This window comes from Typopeltis vanoorti, chromosome 14 (genome assembly GCF_054136105.1).
Source record: "Typopeltis vanoorti isolate ZY-2024b chromosome 14, IOZ_Tvanoo_1.0, whole genome shotgun sequence".
NCBI lineage: Eukaryota > Metazoa > Arthropoda > Arachnida > Uropygi > Thelyphonidae > Typopeltis > Typopeltis vanoorti.
The window spans coordinates 94,162,608-94,184,773 of NC_143562.1; the positions used below are offsets into that span (position 1 = coordinate 94,162,608).

The 22,166-nt window shown below is 35.7% G+C and overlaps 1 protein-coding gene across 1 annotated transcript in view; it reads left to right on the forward strand.

Moving 5' to 3' along the window:
• LOC150099771 (uncharacterized) overlaps nucleotides 1–22,166 on the forward strand; it is a 392,852-nt gene that overhangs the window by 238,533 nt on the left and 132,153 nt on the right. Inside the window, exon 8 of the mRNA XM_090403489.1 lies at nucleotides 919–1,009. Within this exon, the coding sequence (XP_090259615.1) occupies nucleotides 919–1,009 (91 nt within the window). The remainder of the gene's footprint in view (nucleotides 1–918; nucleotides 1,010–22,166) is intronic.

A 22,166-nucleotide genomic window follows, 5' to 3' on the forward strand; every position in this document is an offset into this window, starting at 1 on the left:
TAACACTTAAAAGTAACATACACACTCACTCTCTAATGATATTCAGCTAGGAACTAGAGTTATAGCAGATCATATTTTGACCTGCTGAAACTCTAGTAATAATAAAGGTATTGAGTTTAATAAGAATGGTGAATGGTTCACTATACTACTTGCCTTAAGAGTCACTCTGTTCTGATTATTGATAAATTGGTTATTTTACACATGTTCATTTCATGTTCAAAAACAGGTAAGATCCTACTAAATATAATCATTTCAGAAATAGAAAAAAAAAAAATCCAGTATAAAAATCTGTATTGATGAGCAATAATTAAGCAGATTCTTTTGAAGAAACACTGTCTGTGAGATCAGAGGAAGATTCAAGGAATAGTCTCTCATATTTATATCTGGGTTAAAGATTACAGTATCTTATATAATGTTTAGCATGGATAATGTTTCACCAATTTTTCACATTTAAAAATTCAACTGTAAACATGAAAGTTTTTCCTTTTGGAATTGGTTTGTTTCCATGCTTCAGAAAAAAAGGTAGCATATTATTAATAATATGGCAAGCCTTAATTTTGGACTTGCCAGATCTTAGATATTCCTTGACAGTTAAAATTAAACTGTTTTAAAGATTACAGTATCTTATATAATGTTTAGCATGGATAATGTTTCACCAATTCTTCACATTTAAAATATCAAACTGTAGACATGGAGAATGAATAAAAATAATGACATAGAGTAGCATATTGGGCCTCTGGCTCTAACAACAGTTGAGCGAATGACATCAGAATGAAGACTTTTCTAAAGGAATCATTTGATTTATTGTACTTAAAGAAAGATTGTTTTATTAGATTTAAATAGTCACTGATATTTTCCATTTTAAATGATATGCACCAATTATTTATGAATGTTAAATAATTTACTCTTTTATAATAGTTCGTGGCAATGAAATGGCAAATATAGGTCGCTTTCAAGAAGCTATCGAGCTTTTTTCAGAAGCCATAAAATTAGATCCTTCTGACTGCAGGTAAAAATAATAATAAAAATAACGAAATAAGAAATATAAAAATTGAATATTGCATTTTTTATTCCTTTTTTTATTTTATTTTATTGCTTATTTATTTATTTTTTTTTTATAGCTGCTGGCCTCCAGCAAAGCAGCTAAGGCTAACCAAAGCACCCACTCATGGAAAGTGCTCCTCATAGGACTTGAGGCTTAAAATAGTCTAATTTCTTCCACATATTCTTGTGTTTTATTACAATTTTAATATTGTATTCCTGAAGATGTTTCTGGGACAGAGGCAAAATATCAGAATGATTAAACCTGTTTATATATAATCATTTCAGAATGATTATATATGAACAGGTTTGTTTATATATAATATAAACAAACCTGTTTGTTTATATTATATATAAACAAACAGGTTGTTGCAAACCAGCCTGTTAACATACACACATGGATTTACAGTCATGAAATACATACTTAATCTCTCACTAGGAGGGTTCAACCTTGACCTCCCTTAGAACCAGTCCTAAGGGAGGTTGAGGAATGGGGGAACCCCATACGAATAAATAAATAAATTCCATTAAATGTAGTTATGCATGTAAACCAATATCTAAGCCTAAATTCATGGGTATCTAGCAAACACTGATAAGACCTCACTGGTTAAAACCAGTCTGCTTACTATATTGTACCGGTCTCCCATGATGGGTTTCTTCTGGCTCCATGAAGGTTGATGTAATAATAACAACAATAAAATCAAATTACTGAGCAGGTAAACATTAAATTTTTTGGGATGTCATATATCCTGTTGTAGGGAAGTAGTATCATCATCATTATCATGAAATTCCTGATATAACCCCATGAGTTGTACAGAGTCCTATGTATTTTCTTTTAAATTATGACTGACTGCAGTAATTAGCAAGTTTCCTCCAAATTAATCTGTTGTCAAGAATCCAATATTGACAAATCTTATTTTTCATTTTTGTAACACACTTCTAATTGCATCAACTGACCAAGATCTTAGTCCTCATCTGGATCATTTTCCTGCCATCCTGACTTCAAACACTTGCTTTCCTAACCTCTTTCCTTTCCTATTCTGTTTAAGCGACCATACAACTATATCACCTTAAATTGCTACACTTTTTTCATTACTAACAATATCTAGTTCATTTCTAATAACTTTATTTTCATATAATTTGGACATTGATGCCATCTGTTTATTTGCATAGCTTTTCTTAGAACTCCTATCTGGGGTTGCTAGTCTTTGATCAACTGTTTTATTTCTGATTCAGCTCTCAGATCCATAAATTAATATCATTTTGAACACTATCTTGTTTACGACTAGTTTAGCATTTTGGCTAATTTCACCTTTGAACAAATAAGAAATTTATTTCACATAAATGTATCTCTTCTGGCTCCCTACCACACCAGCTTTACGCATTCAATTATTTCCATACTTAGTTTCCATCTTCACTGAAAATTGTTTCTAAATGGCTGAAATATTTTACTTCTATAGATTCTCCATTGAGAATGCATTAATATTTCCATGTTTTTTCCCATTTTCATATTTTCTGTTTTTAATTGCTGATTTTCATGGCAAAGTTATTACAGCAGTTATTCAGTTTAGTTAAATATTCCTGAAGACTTTTATTGGATTTTTTTAGGTGTATAGTATAATCTGCATAAAGTAAAGATCTGAGTTGAATATCTCCACTTTTGATGTCCGTTTTAATACACTTTCTTTAGAATGGAAACGGTTGTATGTACCCTTACACCGCATTTTACATTAAACTATTTTCCTGAACTCTCTGCTGACTTATAACTTAAATATAGATTATCTATTCATTATACTGTTCTGGTTACTCTATATAAGTGTAGTATTTTTAATAGTTTTTCTCTTGGACTCTTGTATGCCATTATCAGATCTACAAACTTAAATTCCTGTCATTTTTAGACAATGAAAAAATGAAAGTGAAAAATTCATTAGGATTGCTTAAGGGTCAACCTTCACATTGCCTTTCAAGAATGTTCAGAACCGACTGGGGTTTCTGATGTAATGTCCACTTCACATCTTCGTGTGATGCCCCCCCCCCCCCCCCCGTTAGCGTCCTCTGGGTACTGAATGAATGAGGAATGAATTGGGCTGACAATTTAGCCCATCCTCAACAGCTAAGACTTAGCTTACCAAATTATACTTTCTATTGGCTTAAACTAGAAATACATACGATGTTAATGTCTGAATATGACAAGTGCCCTAGCTAGGGCATTACTCTGTTAAACCAAGCCTTCTACTGATTTAATCAGGAAATCAGGAGCAAACTCTAACTCAACATCTAGAAGAACAACAACAAATCCAACATCAGAAGAAATGACAAGAGGACCCATCAACATAAAAAGTATTAACAGAAAGGAAATCAAACTTGCAGAAGAACTGGAAAAATATCATGAACATAATTGGGGTTACTGAGATGAGAAAAACAAAAACAGGTAAGATCCTACTAAATAATAAGTATGGAATGTTGTATAAACTATTACACTTTTTTTATAATGTTAGTCAAGTTGCTTTTTATTTTATCGTTCTACATGTTTTGGCAATTTTTCTATCGGCATCTTCAGGGAATACAAATTAGTAAGCTATGCAAAGGTAACAGACTAGGTTATAACTGATGGTTCTAATTCATACAAAAATTAGTATTGTGCGAGACAATGCACTTGTCTCGGGAACGTGATTTATTTGTTATGACTCATAACAAATAAATCACGTTTCATAATGGAATCCATCTATATGGATTCCATTATGAAAGAAAGTGGCATTAAACCTGATTATTAGAATTGTGGATATCGAACTTGCTCTTTGCTTTATGCAGATGATATTGTACTTCTAAATACATCCAGTGTAAATCTCCAGGATTCTCTAACTAAATTGAATAACAGCTGCTGATTTTAATGCCATTAAAATCAGCAATTAGAACACTATGCAAATAGACAGGAATGTAGAAAATATCAGCTGTATCCTAAATGGAGAACCAGTAGAACAAGTAAAACATTTCAGCTATTTCACCACAATTTTCACTGAATATGTCAAATTAAATATGAAAATAGACAACAAAATAAGCAAAGCTGGTATATTATTGGAGATTGAGTTGAATTTTTAGAATAATTGAGAAATTAGCCAAAACACTGAATTAGCAGTATAAGAGTGTTCAAACCAGTTTTAAATTATGAATCTGAGATTTGAGTTAGAAATAAAGCACTTGATCAATAATTATAGACCACAGATATAAAAATTCTGAGTAAAATTGATGGTTTGAGCAAATGGACAGATCATGGGCAGAAAAAAAGACATTAACTAGGAGATCAGCTGTGTGAAGATGTAAGAAAATAATATACTGGAATTTTTGGATATTCATGGTTGTCTTTTACACAAAGAGAAAAATTATATATTCATGCATTTTTATATTCAACAGTTAAATGAAATATGCAATTAGTTCTTCCTTTTCATGTGTGAATGCCTAAAAGAAACACTTATTTGAATTAAAAGGCATTTGGAGAGTTGTTCTCTGAATTTTTGTATTGGAATGAACAGAGTTCAGTTCAGATAGAACAAGTTCACTCATTTCAGTTTTGGAGAAAAGGCAGTATTATTCCATAATTTCATTCTTGGCATGTGGATGGAATAGGAATTGACAATCATCTTATCTCTTTTCAGTTTCCTTTTAAGTTGGAATATGTCCTACTAAATGTAGTTATTTATATGAGAGCTTGCTGTTTGGTTAATTTCTCTTACTGCACTTGTTAAAAAGAACAGGGAAGTCAGGACTGAACATGAAGTTGTATTATAGATTTTTCTGTGTGTTTGCTTGCTTTTAAGTAGTAAATAGAATAATTTTGATGAAAGGAATGTTCCCAGTTTTATTTTTAATAGCTAGTGCAACTTAATTAATTAGTTTATTTATTATATATATATATCACTCCTACACATACATGAGAGGTAGCTGGACCTATAGCAAATAAATGCTATAGGTCCAGCTACCTATATGTCAAATAAATGCAGTAGGTTGGGATCATGATCAGAATAATCTATTGATGTTCTTCTTAAACAGTCGAAGGTTATATAGTCCTTTGGAAATACCTCATAAGAACCGAAGTGGATAGACTGAATGATGACTGGGAATAGCAGGTTCTTTGAGTGTGCAGTCTAACTGTAATGTTGGGCAGCTGTTGCCCAAATTCCTATAGTTTTGGCAGAAATGGGAGGCATAATGGATGTTAGTTCTGCTGAACAGCTATCATGGAAATATCTGTAGAAGAGACACAATACATGAACCATTCTTCTATGAGATAGTGGCTGAAGAGGATCTGTGAGAAAGATGTCATTAATCAACCATCTTGTCCTTTTCTAAACAGTGTCAAGAATTTTTAGCGAGGTCTTATGTGCACTACCCCAAAAATGAGAGCAATATTCTAAAGTTGAGTAGATTTGAGATTTATATCGAATAAGTAATTGGTCAGAAGAGATGTACCGTACCATCTTCAGCAAAAAAGGATGGCTGAGGATGCTATAGAAGTCATGTACTTATGCTAGGAAAGCTTTGGAATAAGAGACAGTCTGAGAAGAGAGATATGGTCTTGACTGTTGAGTTGAGCATTATCAAAAGTGAATAGAGAAGATCTAAGGTGAGAAAGTGAACAAAACTGTGTTTTGGAAGCACTGAATATGACTAAGTCATTTTCATCCCAATGAAAGATACTATAGAGGTCAGTGTTCTGGGCATTTATTACAAATGGTCTTGAAAGTTGAGGTATTTGAGCACTGTACAAGGCCTGTCATCTGAGTAGGATGGGCAGAGAGTGCTCTTAGCAAAACTATGAGTAGGTTTTGCAGTCATTGAAAGCAGGTCATTTATATCAGGAAGAGGGTCAGAGTGAAATGACAGAGCCTTTGAGACCATTCAGATCTTCCTGCATTAACAGAAAGATCTGAAGAGAGAGAACACCTTCTGCCATTACATGTCAATCTGAGAGAAAACTAGCAATCCAGTTATAAAGGAAGAAATGCAGTTCATATGATGGTAATTTCTTGAGAAGCCCTCACAGCCATACTCTGTCGAATGCCTTGGAAATGTCAAGTGCAGCATTTCTCCAAAGCTTTCCATGCTACCTGTCCAAATGTTTTTATGCAGATCAGGTCTGTGGCTTCCATGGTGAATGCCGGCTGATTCAGTATAGTGTACAATTCAGGAGAACATCTCTTAGGGACAAGTGCAGTTCCATTAGGATCAGTTGCCTTTTTGATCAAGTTTTACAAGATTCTCTTTCTGGCAGAAGGCCATAGGAAGCATACTGTGCAGTGGTCTAGGAAAGGAGGAGGCGATTTGCCTTAGCCATCAAAACAAGAATGAAGCTATGATGTCAGCCTTGTCTTTAGGTGATAATACAATGTGATACCATTAGGATGAGAAAGAGGAAGAAGCACCATTTAGTAAACTCTATTTAAGCAACTTGAGGTGGACTAAAATTATTTTTATTTATTTATTTTTTTAAAGTGCTTATTATAATACAGTGATTTCTTTCAGTTAACTGATCCTTAAATGGACTAATGTGTTTCAGTAGGTGTCTGGCATGGCACAACATCATGTAACTAAGTGCATCTTCATTAACCAACCCTTCAATTATCCAACCAGTAAATTGATTTCCAGCTTCACTCTAATAATTGGAATTACCATATTTAACATAATGGTTCTGATTTTCTTTGTATAATGTGCTTGTTTTTTACATTTACTAAATGCCTTTTAAACCTTTTTTTTATATTTTAGCTTTTGAAAACTTTATTTTCTTAACTACATATGGAACTATATACCACATCTGGAATTTTCAGTCGAAAAGGAGTTATTATTATTATTACAAACACCTCCTGTAGTCTACAAAGTTAGTGATTATGACAAACTTAGCTGACAGCTTTTGGAGCATAGTCATGGCATTAGAAGCTACATGGAAAGAATGTCAGTAGTGCATGGGAAGTTGTGAGGATTGTTTGAGGGATGCAGCAGTCTGCATGCCTAAGGAGGTCTGGAGGATAAACCAAGTAGGAGTTAAATGGATGAGTAGCAGTAGAAAGCAGGAGCTGCAGAAAAGGAAAATATTGTTGAGGGAATATAAAGAAAAAGGTGATCGGCATTGCTGCTGAGCAATAAAAACAAAGTGCAGGTAAGAAGAGTGACTGGTATGGTAAGGACAAAATTAATTTGAGCAGGCCAAAGGAAATCCTGAAACATTTTTTTTTGCTGCTGTGTGGCATGTAAGAGGAAGAATGATATTGGAAGTATAATTTTCATCTTTAATCCGATGATAGGAAAGTGACATAAAAATAGTTACATCTAAGTAATCACTTTGCAAGGGTGTACCATTCAAGTGGAGGTTTTGAACTTGCTGATGTGATAAAAACTGGTGTGAATATTGAGGTAGATTGTTGGCCTGGTTGGCCGAGTGGTTAGCATACCTGCTGTGCGACCAATAGGCTGCAGGTTCGAATCCTGCTGTAGGCATGGCTGATTGTGATTGTCTTTAGGTGGAAAATCAATGCCATCACCTGGTGATGAGTGTCATCATGAGGCGATGACACAGGTGATCTGCATTGCCTGAGTCATCACCTCCAATAAGCGGACCACCGCCCCACTTATTGAAGGTTTGAAGTGGCTTAAAAAGGTCCATGTTTGGTCTCTAGAGTAGGGTTTCCAGGCTATGCAAAAAAATAAATGAAAAATACAAAAAAAAAAAAAAAATATTAAATTGATAAAAATAGAAGAAAAAAAAATCCTTAGCCCATCCACCTATAGTACAAAATGTACTATAGGTTTACAAAAATAACCTTTCGTTGGTGGGAGCAACATAAAAAATAAATAAAAAAGATGAACCAGAGGTGCTAAGTATATTGAATATATCAGTGTGAATACTGCAGTGGATTTGGATGGCATGTTATTATTATTATTACTATTACCTGATACCTTCAGGGAGTCCAAAGACTCATTGACGGAGAGCACCTACTCTACAACTCTGTCTCCACCACTCAATCCACCAACGAACTTCAATTATACCAACGCCATCTACCGCCGCCCATCATCACCACCACCGCTAGTATTTTCACAGCCAATCACAAACATCCATGTCCATGGCAGGATTCGAACCTGCAGCCTTTTGCAAGAGCAGATATGCTAACCACTTGGCCAACCAGGAACGTATTCCATATGATACAAGAATGCACAAGAGAACTGGCATCTTCTAACAAAATTTTTTAATCTAACTCTCAGCTCTGGTGGGGTTCCAAGGGAGTAGAAAGAAAGTAAGATAGTTTTCTAGCAAATTAAACGTGCAGGGATAACAAGATCATTTCTAAATTTTTAATGTTCATACAAGCTATTCATTCAAAGAGAGCTAAGCAGATATACCACAAAGCTTCTCTTGCTCTTTTACAAGAAAGGATTCAGTCTACATGATATGCCATTGATAAAATTGATTTACTATGTCTAGATTTGCATTGTGGACACCTTTTGGATAATTTGTTGAGTTCTTTGTACAACTGCACGTTCTTATCCTACAAAAACAAAAAAAAAATTTTAACTTTTCAGTTACTCTGAACACATTCCAAAGGTTTGATGTTTTTATGCAATGCTGAAAACACCCTTTGATTTTTACCACAAAATACTACAAATGATATTAAATTCCAGGCTGCAGTTCTCTCTTCATCTCCTCTTTCTCCAAAAAGCAAAATCAGCAATTCATAAAGGAGGGTGCTTTCAAATTTAAGAAAGAACAAAGACATCATAATCCTCAAGACTGACAAGGGCACTGCCACAGTCATCATGAATATGACTGACTTTAAGTCAAAGTTCTTCTCCTTTCAGATTCTTCCACTTATGTCCTTCCTTGACAATAACCCTACATGGACAAATCAAGAAACCAATGAACTTTTAAAACATGCCAATTTAGTTGATGGATTGAAAGTGGAAACTCAGATGTATTAATCCATTAATCACCTTACCGGCCATTATGGGTCAAATACGCATCCTCGTACGTTTCATATCCATCATATATTTCAATGTAATATCAATGGTATTACAATTTTAATATGCACTTTGCATCCATGTTTACTTGGACGTATATATACGTCCTGGCCGGTAGCGTGGTTAACTCCAAGATTGTACAGTGTTCCAAAAATCTCCAAAGCTGGTATTCCCTTAAGACCAATGGTGGACAGAATAGGTTTGTTAACTTACCTCTTATCCAAACACCTCTCGAATTTGCTAGAAACCACATCCAACATTCACATTCCTTTATCAAAAATGGTTGTCAATTTAATGTTGCAAATGTAAGATTATGCATTTCACATGTGAAAAGATAACATACTATGTATTACATTGATGGTAATACTAGACTATAAGAAATTGATGAAGCTAGGAATCTCAGAGAGATTATGGACAGAGAGTGCATTGCAAAAGTTGGCACAGAGCCCAAAGGATTAATTGGATGTTGAAAAATACACTAACAAGTAAAGAAAAGAAGACTATTATCCCTCTATAAAGCTATGATTTTATGTTTTTGATTTGGATGCATCTTGCCTACTGTGCACAAATTTACTCACCTGGGTTTCTTGGAGATCAGAAGATGGAGAGGATTCTAAGACTTGTGACCAAGCTGGTATAACAGGTCTGTGGAATGCTACCTATGAGGATAGGTTGAATGCATGTGGTTTGCAAAGTTTAGATGATAGGTGAAAAAGAGAGGGCATGATAGAAACATACTGAAAGAGTCTCTAAGATTGATACAAATGAAATTTTTCAATATATGATAGAGAGAGAGAGAGAAAGAGAGAACTAGGGTTGCCACTGGAAGTTGTGTGGTTAGTAAGGGTGTGTAGACTAGATTTTTAAGCTGGGGGAGTGGTGAATGGATGGAATGAATTGTCAGAGGCAGCTGTGAGTGCCTTGACAGTGAATGAATTAAGGAGAAGTGTGATAGGCATTGCGCGAATGTTGGTTAGTCTCTTGCAATGAGTCTCTCGCATCTGACCCCATGGAGATACCTGTATAATAATTATTATTATTATTACTACTACTACTACTACTACTCAGATTTACACAGGGGGAGGAGAAGGATTCTCATAGCAACATATACATCCAGGATCCAATCTGTATGTTTCATTTGAAAGAATTTCATTCTTGAAATTATTAGCACTTGTAGTAGGATTCATAAAAAAATAATCCACAGTCGCTGTTAATTTGCTTATTATCAGAGATTATTAACGTTACCACCACATATCCACACACACACACACACACACACATGTACACGTGGTGTTTGTAAATTGGCTGAGTTAAGCGTGTATGGGAGTAGGGTAACCTTTACAAAATGCTATAGCTACTGTTTTCTTTTTCTGATCACTTTTGCTTTGATAAATGATAATTATTTGTTAGATTAACGTCTGGTATATTTGTTCTTTAAGAGATACTTGTGCCACAAGGTTTTCTCAGTTCACACTGAAAAATCTGGCTTGTCACAGCATGGAATAAATACAGACCACAATATCTTATGATCTGAAATTGCTTATTTCATCTATATTGCTATATATTTGAATATTTATTTAAAGAAAGCACTGAAACCATACTTCACCAGCTAAATTTAAATCAGAATGACTGCTTCTCACTATCTAAGATATGGGAGAGTCTTATTTTAATCACACATCATTAAAAGTTTTATTTTACTTTTTTTTTAATATAGTTAATAACTCATAATACAATATTTCCTCAGTTATACCTTTGCATTATTTTATGTATGACATCAATCTTTATTTTATGTATGAGTGAGAGGAGTTATGAAATATATAAAGCTCAGGCCAGAAAAGTAACAAGTATTGTGAGAAAAGCTAAAACTGAGTATGAAAAGAAATTGGCCATGCAAGCTAAACACAATCCAAAAGAATTTTATCGTTATGCCGCAAGCAAAAGAAAGAATGAATGTGGAAGAATAGCTTTATTGAAGATAGTACACAAGTGCAGATGGTACACAAGTGTCGGAAGCTAAGGAGATTGTTCAGTTAATGAGTGCTCACTTTGCTAAGGTATATCAACCAGGTGTATGTACCATGGTGCTACTGCTATGTTGGATGAAGAGTTACAGGTTCATGAAAATGAGGTTGAAGAGCTCTTGCATAACCTGGATAAGAATTTGTCAATAGGGACAGATGGAATATCTTCCCGTTTGTTAAAGGAATGTTCAGCTGAATTGGCTAGGCCTTTCACACATTTGTATAACTTGAGTCTCAGCTCAGGAATGGAAGGAATGTATGATAGTTCCATTGCACAAGGGTAGTGCAAAAACTGATGTGTCAAACTACTGACCTATTAGTATCTCTGATGTGGTAGTGAAGATTTTAGAGAAGTTGGTAAGAACTCGCATATAGAAATGGGTAGACAAGCATTCTATACTCTGCAGGGAACAGCATTGGTTTGCTAAAGGAAGGTCATGTTTTAGCAATTTGCTCATATTTTATAATAATGTTATGGCCGAGTTGGATAAAGAGAATGGATACACTATGATAATGTTGGATTTTTCTAACATTTAGCATTTGATAGGATACCACACGATAGGCTGTTGTGTAAACCGAAGAATATGGGATTGGAACATAATCTTGGATCAGGGTATGGTTGACAGACAGATATCAGAAAGTGGTATACAGTGGGTGTGAATCTGCCAAATTTAAGGTAACCAGTGGTGTACCTCAGGGTTCAGTTCTTGGGCCATTATTGTTCAATCTATACATTAATGACATCAATCAGGGTCTATCATCAGATTTGCAATTATTTGCTGATGATGCGAAGATAGGCAGGGCAATCAGGGATGCTACTGATATTCGGCAATTACAAAACTATTTGAATAGACTGGAAATCTGGTCAAACGAAAATGGCTGTCAGTTTAATGTTAGTAAGTGTAAAGTTATGGACTTTGGCGTGATTAGAGTTCCAGCTGCATATTATATTATTGGGGTTATGCTACAAGAAACTGAAAAGGCAAGGGATCTTGGTGTATTGGTGGATAAGAATTTAAAGTTCAAAGGTCACATAGCAAAAGTTGCAAATACAACTCGGAGGATAATTGCTATGTTGAAGCGAACCTTGACATGTAAGGATAAGGAAGTAATTTTGCCTCTTGGCTTTGATAAGACCACACCTGGATTAATGTGAGCAGATTTGGTCTCCCAGGTTCCAAGGGGATAAAGAAGCTGTTGAAAGGGTGCAAAGAAGAGTTACAAAGATTATATCTGGATTATGGGACTTAGATTATGAGGACAGATTGCGAGTATGTGGATTACAGACTCTGGTTAACAGGAGAAAGAGGGGTGATATGATTAGAGGTCTATAGTTTTGAATGGGTGTTATAGCATTTCAAATGATGAAATTTTTCATTATATGGAAGGCAGGGAGAGAACGTGGGGTCATTCATTGAAGTTAAGGTTGTTCTCAGTCAAGAAAGGGTTAAGAGCTAGGTTTTTCTCCCAGAGAGCAGTGAGTGAGTGGAATAATTTGCCCTTATGGGTAGTTAATGCATCTAATGTAAATGAATTTAAGGGAAGGTATGGTAGCTAGCTGGGTTGGGTAATTTACAGCCTCCCTCGATGAGTCCTTGACTTCCTGGAGGTCTCAGATAATAATAATAATAATATTCAAGCTGAAATATATGGCTTTAAATAAATATTTTTACTTATTTCTTTGTGTTTTCATGTGAATTGAAAAAGTCTGGTATATTTACCACATGGAGACTGTTAGATGAAAAGAAATCATTGTTTATTTTTTAAGATTTCTGTTGGTTTTGTGTACATTATAGTACACTTTTTCACACACAAAAGTGAAATAAAATTGCTTGAATACTAGTTATGTCAACATATTTCTTCAATTCCTTAGCTAGGTTCACCTCTTGAATGATGCTTCTTACATCATTGATGCATGTTGTTGTTGTTGTAAGAAGCATCATTCACTTCATGTTCAGTTTGATATTGTTCTAATAGCTGACTTTTTGCTGTTCGGTCTGGTTCTTTGATGCCCCACCAGCATATCATGATTAGTTTTCACTCTCATACTGTATATGTGATTTAAGCCATATAATAATAATTTTTTCCCCCCACTCCCACACATGAGAGGCTGCAGGGCGTATAATAAATAAATGCAGTATGTGGACTTGGGTCAAGAGCAAAATAATCTGTGATATTCTTCTTGAAAAAAATGAAGGCTGTAGTTTTTGGAAAATACTTCATGAGAGGCTGTCCACAGAACTGAGGTGAATAGAATAAAAGATGACTGGAAATAATAGGTTCAGTGAGTCTGCAGTTCAACTGTAAAAGGATGGGCAGCTTTTGCTCATGTTCCTGTAGGTTTAACATAAATAGGGGACGTAATGGACAAAATCAACAACCTCTACATAATTGAAATATCTGTAGAAGCGACACAATGTGAAAACTGATCATCTATGAGACAGCAACTGAAAAGAAGCTGTGAGAGATGGGTCATCAATCACCCTCTCTTCTGGACTATATCAAGAATTTTTAGAGGTCTTAGGTGCACCATGCCAAATATGAGAGCTGTATTCCAAGGGGCTGGGCAAACTTGGGATTTGCACAGAGTAAGCAACTGGGTAGAAGAGAAATATTTTAAGTGAAAAAGTATGACAAGTTTTCTGGAAGCTGAAGATGCTATAAAATGATGTGATTATGTCAGAGGAAGGACTAGGAGAAAACAGTCAGTCCAAGAAGACTTCTTCTTGGACTGTTGACTGCTAAGTTGAGCATTATCTAAAATAAGTGGAGAATAACTAAGATTTCTTTCTTTTTTTTCTTTTTCTTTTTTTTGAAAGAAAACAAACAAAACTGTGTTTTGGAAGCATTTAAGGTGACTAAGTGGTTGTTACCCCACTGTAGAATAATGCAAATATTAGTGTTCAGAGTACTTATCATAAATGATCTTGAAGCTTGAGATGTTTGAGCACTATAAAGTTTATCTTATGATTAGGATAAGTGGCAAAAGCTGTTATCAACAAAATTGTGAATAGGGCAGATTGGTGAAATAACAGATCCCTGAGGAACACCTGCATTCACAGGAAATCAGAAGATAGAACAGCTTCCACCATTACACATAATGAACAACCAAAGAGAAAACTGACAATCCAGTTACAGAGGGAAGAAGGCGGACCATAAGATGGCAATTGACTGAGAAGCCCTCGATGCCAAACCCTATCAAATGCTTTGTTTATCAACAATCAACTTCTTTAATACCTATTCACCTTCAACTTTTTTTTTTTATTTTTTTATTGTTCCCATACACAAGAAGTCAAGATATCTATCAGCATATCAATGCTGTGTATGGGGTTCAAACAAGGACTGATATAGAAGTTTATTAATGTTTTTTGAAGAGTTGTAATTTGTATGGGAATACTTCATGGAGAAGGCTGTTCCAGAGGAGAGGTGAATGGAATAAAAGAGGAAGAGGAGAAGCAGGTTCTGTGTGTTTGCCATTACACAGTAAAGTGATGCTTGGCAGCTGTTGCTCTTGTATTAACAGGGGCAACTAACAGTGAAGAAATGATAGTTGTCAATTCACTGGAGCAGTGACCATCGAAGCCTGTAGAATAGACACAGTACTAAAATACACATTCACAGGAAAATCAGAAGATAGAACAGCTTCCACCATTACGCATAATGAACAACCAAAGAGAAAACTGGCAATCCAGTTACAGAGGGAAGAAGGCAGACCATAAGATGGCAATTGACCGAGAAGCCCTCTGTGAGATAGTGGTTGAAGTGAATCTGTAAGAGAGGGATCATCAATGAGCCTAATTGCTTGCCTCTGGACAGCATCACGGATTTTAAAGAAAGTTTTAAGTGTACCATCCCAAACATATGAGTAGTATTCTAGGCATGGGTAGATTTGGGATTTGTATATAGTTAGAGTGGGTTAGGTGTAAAATATCCTTTTGAATGAATGAGGGTGTGTAGTTTCTTGGATGCTGAGGAGGCTATTGATGTGATGTGTTTTTGTTAAGAGACTGGAGGTTAACATTAGTCCAGGTAGAGGGAGATCTGATTTTTCTGGTGATTTGGGCATTATCTGAGGGTAAGGGTAGGTGAAGTAAGATCTCTTTTGTGAGAGAAAAAACAAGATTGTGTTTGGGTGGCATTGAACAGGACAAAGTTGTCCTCACCCCCCAACTGAAGGATAGTATGAATCAGCATTTAGGGCATTGGTTGTAGATGATCTTGTAGCCTGGGATGTCTGCATGGTTTGTTGAATGAGTAGGATGAGTGAAGAGTACTATCGTCAGTGTTTTCAAAACTCAGTTTGATCTGTTATCTTGCAAAAGAAAAGAAAACTTAGTTATTACTAATGTAGATTTTGCCAATCAAGATCCAAACCAGATCTCCTGGCCTGCATCACCCACTTCTGAACGTGTACTATGGAAAAGTTTGGCCGCCTCCATTACTTGGACAGTAGAAGGATAGTATGAAGATCACCATTCAGGGCATTGGCTGTAGATGATCTTGTTAGTGAGAGCAATAGGTTGATAGTTGGATGGTAGACACTTATTACCTTTTCTTGGAATTGACTCTATGTGAGCTTATTTCCAAGCTGTAATATAGCTTGGAAAATAAATAAATATATATATAGATGAGTAGGTGTTAGTTGAAGAGAACATCTCTTGAGCACAAATAGTGAGATTCCATCAGGACTGTGGAATCTTTCTGTGTCTAGGTGGTTCAAGATTCTTCTGATGTCTTTTTGGTGGAAGGCTTTTATTCCAAGGGACGTATGATTCACTGTTTGAGGTAGAGAAAGAGATGATTTGCATTCATCTCTGTAGGAGTTGGGTGAGAAGAATGATGCCAGGAGGTCATCACCCTTATCTTCAGGTGATGTTGCAGTGCTGCCATTTAGATGAGAAAGAGGTGAAAGGACAGATAGACAAAAGTTACACTCAACAGCATTTGCAAGGGACCAAAAAGCATCACTCCCATTGGCACAGGTGGTGAGTTTTCTATTTATCCCCATCAAAATCAGATTTTGCTTCTTTAATGATAATTTTGCAAGTATTTGCAGGCTTCAGTGTAGTCCGCAAATGAAGCAAGTTTTTTTTTTTTTTGTTTTTGTTTGTTTGTTTGTTTCAAGCCACTCCCTTTTAATAAGCAGGTTTTGTTGAACAGCCCCTGCATACTTTTTTGGAAATAGGGTGAGAATTTTGAACAGAGTAAGGACTGAAAACCTCTGTTCCAACTATTTTTCTCTGTATTCATATCCCGATGACTTGCACTAACTGTTTCAATATTCTTGACTAATCCTGTTATGGATTAAGCTATCTATTCTGTTTCCCTAATTTTACAGATTCAGTCCCCATGTCTATATATTTGTCATTTCATGTTACATACTGGAAAACTGTTTTACATATTTTATTAACAAATATATAAAGCATATACTATATATTGATTCTAATATAGTAGAGGGAGGGCAGAGGAGAGTGTTAAAAATGATATCACGATTGATATAATTTTTAACACTCTGATATCATCAAACAGATTGAGAATTTATAGACTGCAGATACTAGCAAACAGGAGAAAGAGGAGTGATATGATTGAGACATAAACTTCTTAAAGGGTCATACAGGATTTCAGTCGATGGAATTTTTCATTTTATGGAGGGTGGGGAAAGGATAAGAGGGCATCCTTGGAAGCCGAGAATGAATTTCATTAAGAAGGGGGTGAGGGCTAGATATTTCTCTCATAGGGTGGTGTGTGATTGGAATGGATTGCCATTGGATGTCATATGTGAATGAATTCAAGAATAAGTATAATAGCTGATGCATGTAGTATGTGGGCTCCCTCGATGAGTCTCTGACTCTCTGTAGGTCTCGCTTAATAATAATAATATACACTCCTTGGAAAGAAGTCAACAGACACCGTAGTGTGAGTAACAAAAAGCCATGGCACCTACCTTAATAAAATGTAGAACCTTTCACTGCAGTGACTGCTGCAATCCTACAGGATATACTATCCACAAACATATGATAGCGATTGATGGGAATTTTGGACTATTCATTCCCCACAACAGTTTCCCATGAGGTCATGGATTGTTGTGGGGAAGACATCCCTTGCCCACCAACTCTCTAGTTCATCCCACAGATGTTCAGTAAGTTTGAAAATCTGCAGGATGATCAACAGGATTGAGATCAGAGATTTCTGGAGGACAGACAAGTGTGGTGACATTCATACCATGAACGTCATAAACCGTGTCACAAACCATGCAGTTATAACAGCAGCCTTATGACACAATGTACATTTCTTGCTGAAAGAGACAGTGGTCAGTTCAATAGAAACGGCAAAAGTAGAAACCATTGCATTGTCCAGAATGTTCAGATATCTCCTGAAGTTCAGTGTTTGTAGCACCACAAACAGAGATCCGAGGCCAAATCAGGAAAAACTGGGCCATACTATCACATGCCACTTCCAAATTTCATAGTTGGGATTACACACACTGCTAAGAGATAGTCACCAGGTATCTGCCACACCCAAGTCCATCCATCTGTGCAGTAGAGGGTGTAGCACGATTCATTGCTCCATAACACAGCTTTCGTACTGTATATGCTTTCTGCACCACTGAAGACGATGACGCATGTTGGTTTGGGTAATGTGGGGCTTGCACATTGTGGTCCTACCATGGAAACCCATGTTGTGAGCTTCAGTTCTGAATGTTTTTGTGCGGATTCATGTTCTAGTCAATCTTCAAAACTCTGTATTCAACGTGTTGGCCGACAAGTGGCGTTTTTTACATATGATCCTTCATAACAATACAGTTGTGTTCAGTGAATATGGTTGGTTGTCTGTTAAGTTCTGAATGAAACTAAAATTAAATTAATTCACGTTTCCTACAGACTTAACATGGGTTTGCAATTTGAAACATATATTGATATATTGGATGTACTAATTTTTTGTAACTTACAAAAAAAAAAAAAAATTACTAAATAGAGGATATTTTCATTACTTCATGTTATGATGTAAATGTTGTAAATTGGTTAATGTTTAAACTTTGCTACTTTTGTGTAAATACTTATAAATTGCTGGGAGAAACGATAATCCGATTAAGTGAAAATGGCCAGAATCTAAACACGTGCAAGTACACGTGCACCCTTTTAGAAAAGCACGAAGTTCCCCCCCACGCACACCGAAGAGCACGCTAAGATTTTCGTGTGTGGCGCTGTATACTGGGAGACATAGGGTGACACGGAAAACGGGGAGGAGAAAAAGGAACGATGGCGCGCTATTTAAAAAGCATAGCAGCACCTAGCCAACTCTCTTGCTCTTGCTCTTGTGTTTTGGAACCTCCTAGTGGCACCTTCTCGTCCCCTGTTTTTGATGTGGGCGTCGAGACAAAGACTGAGGGAGCATGCCGTGATATCCATGAAAGTTTGCCAGTCAGAAATCAGCCCAGCGGAAGGACGTCTCCGATTTCCCCGGAGATAACCAAACCATGTTGAGCCAATTGACCAGAGAACGACAAGCACTTACTTTCGGCGGCAGAGATAAGTCCTGCCCGGATCCTCTAAAGAATATTTCAGATAAGGTAGAATGAACCAGGAGTCGAGGACAAATGTCCAATCGTGATGTGTGTGATGGCCTAATTGTTCCCCAGCAGTTGGTAATGTACAGTTTATGTATTAATAAGTAACTGTGTTTAAAGAAGAAATTCTGTAACTATAGGAAGGACTTTAGAGATTGTTTTCTTTTAAACTAGAGTAATTATGAGATTTTAGTGAAGGAATTAGTGCGGAAACATGTGGAGCTAACTTAGTGATTCAATAAGTAAAAATCCTTTAGTATTGAAGTGTAGAGAAGAGCATGATTGATCTTAAAAATAGAATGTGGCTATTAGAATTGAATTTCCCTTGTCTTGTATGCTATGATAAAAGTAGAAAATTTGAATAACTATGCTCATCCTTTAGAATTAGTGGATTAATTTATCAGTGTATGTTCATAAAGTGTAAAATGTCTCTATTGAAATTAAATGTGTTCTTCTTTTAAGTTTAATTGATGACTTGCCTGATTTTTTTTCTCTATTGCACTTTCTCATTAAATTCGGACCACAGCGGGAGATAAGTTAAATAGGGAGGCTACGACTGCATAAATAAGTTATAGTGAAATAAGATAGTATGCTAAACTGTGTTCTGGTTCCTTGATTCTGCACTCTTTGTTAATCTAGGATTCAGGGTGGCGCAGGATAATAGAAATTTTCCCTGAATCCGAAAAAGGAATCAGATCCAGTATTGAAACAAAGGAATTGGTTTTGACCATTAGCAATTCCTTTGTCTTATATTCACTAGCATCGTTCTTAAGAGTAAATATCGGCCCAAAGAGAATATTTAAATTAAAAGGGTAATTAAAGGGTAATTAAAGTATTCAGTCAGAGATAAATTCATTAAGTACAAGTGTATCTAGACAAAAATTTTAGAGAACAAAGAAGAAAAATAAGTAAGATTTTACATGTCCATTGTGTGTAGCACTTACAGTTGACTCCCTGTGCTTCCATCTCAGTGTGGTATCACTGACTCTTGACCTAGGATGACCCAATTTGCCAATAATTTGCCAAACAGATAGGCTTGCAGCATGGCATCCTATCACAATGCCTCTTTCAAACTCCATGAGTTCCCTTCTCGCAGCCATTTCACCCGGACACAGTTGCACTGACCTGGGAGCATCATATTTCTCCAATTTATATCAGCTACAAACATGTGACTTATTACTTGGCACAATGCACCTTGACTATGGAGATGTCTGTTGACTCTGAGTCAGATATGTTCTGATATTAATTACAAAATGACTGCAGAGGCAGAAATTAACATCTTTCAGTCAGAGAATTAAACAGATACAAGAGTAAACTTGGCCAATCTTTTTTTGGAAACTCAAAACACATGTTCATCATCAATCCTTAAGTTCTCTAAAGGAAAAACAGCAGCAATAACTCACACTTATATCTTCAACTATAGTACCAAAAATATTATTATTATTATTATATGGGTATCTCCATGAAGTCAGAAGAATCATTGCGGGAGACCCAAATTATCAAAACAGTATCTATCATATCTCTTCTTGAACTCATTCACAGATGAAGCACTCACAACTGAGTCAGGCAATGCATTCCATTCATTCACCACTGACAGGTGTCAGTTCCACAAGCACAGAGAATGTTTTTTTTTTATCCAATCTTCTATCAAAAAAACAAAATGTACAAGAATAAAGACACATTGACTTCTCAGAAGGAACTTGAATAAGGAATCCACTAAAAACAACCATCCATTCCTTATATTTTCTTTATTTCTTAAAAGGAATCTCTTACAACTTTCTCTTTCTCTTGCTATTCATTTCCTTGTGTCCATTAGCTGTTTTCTTCTTATCACAGTATAGCATGCTCTGTATCCTCTGATTTGTGATTGCATGAATGACATCACAACAATTGAGTGTCACAAATAGCAAAGAACAATTCAGTAATGGTGGATCCTGTCCTGTCAGGTGTCTTCTCCCTACAGGAGATTGACTACCATGTGTCTCCACCATCATGTGTCTCCACCATGTCCTATTCTGCACCTCTCTACTGCATTCCTCATGAGAGATAGGTCCAGTCTTTTATATTTTTCATCCACTCCAGTCTTTGTCTTCCTCTCTTTCCCTCAACAGTTCCTTCGAAAAGTGTCCTTTGTAGGCAGTTATGTCTCAGAATATGTCCAAAATATCTGACTTTTCTCTTTTTAATTTCTTTCATCAGGCTCCTGTTTACGCCTGCCATCTCTAGTACCTCTTCATTTGTCTTTTTGTCTTTCCATGATATTATCATAATTCTTCGCTGTATCCACATTTCGAAGGCCTCCAGTTTTTTCACACTGAGATTGGAGAGTGTCCATGCCTCTATTCCATATAATAATGTAGACCATATGTAGCATTTGGAGATTCTTAGTCTTGTTTTCAGATTTAATTCTCTACATGTTAGTAGATTTTTCATACTGTTGAAAGTTGACCTTGCAATTTCAATCCTTTTTCTAATTTCATCTTCTGTCTACCATTCTCTGTGATCAAGTGTCTGGGGTATATGTATTTTTGCACCTGTTCTAATTTATTTCCTTTTATATTGATGCATATTTTTGGTATTTTCTTTTCTCTTGAAATTGTCATGATTTTTGTCTTTTGTACGTATAGCGAACAGTATGGCCTCAGTTGAAACTGAGGCCATACTGTTCGCTATACTTGAGGGTTTCATCTATAAGAGTTTTGAGGTCATATTTATTTTCAGAAGAACCATGTCATCTACATATCTTAGGTTATTAATATTTCTGCCCCCTACAGTGATTCTTTTGAAGTTACTAATTTTATTAAATATTTCTTCTGTGTACAGGTTAAAGAGAATCGGAGAAAAGACACAGCCTTGTCTCACACCTTTCTGAACTGGGAATTCTTCTGAGGTCCCTATTTATTCTTAAAGATGCAGTCTGTTCCCAGTAAAGATTAGTTAATAGCCTAGTGTCTTTTCCATCCATGCCTATTTTTGAAAGTATTTCAATTAATTGCTCATGTTGGACATTGTCGAATGCCTTTTTGTAATCTATTAAGCAGAGGTACACATCTTTTTGTTTTTCTAGATATTTTTCTATGATGGTTCTGACGTTGAAAATATCTTCTCTTGTACCTACATTTTCCTTAAAACCACTTTGTGTATCATTTATGTCTATGTTTATTTTTCTTTTATTTCTTTCAAGAATAACGTTTAGGAGGACTTTTGATACTTGACTAATGAGGCTGATTGTCCTGAACTCTTCACATCTTGTAGCTTTTGTTTTTTTGGGAATTTGAACAAAAATTGAGTGATTAATATCTTTGGGTAGAAATCCAGTCTCATATATTTTATTGCATAATTTTGTTAGAAATTTCAGTCCTCCTTCATCGAGAGCCCTCAACCATTCTGCCAAGATGTTATCTATTCCTGCAACTTTATGTGGTTTTAGTTTTCTGATGGCATTTTCAACTTCACAGAGTAAAATGGATGGTCCTAAATCAGTCTGTTCAGGGATATCATTTCTTTGCTGTTCATATAATTTCCTTGTGTAT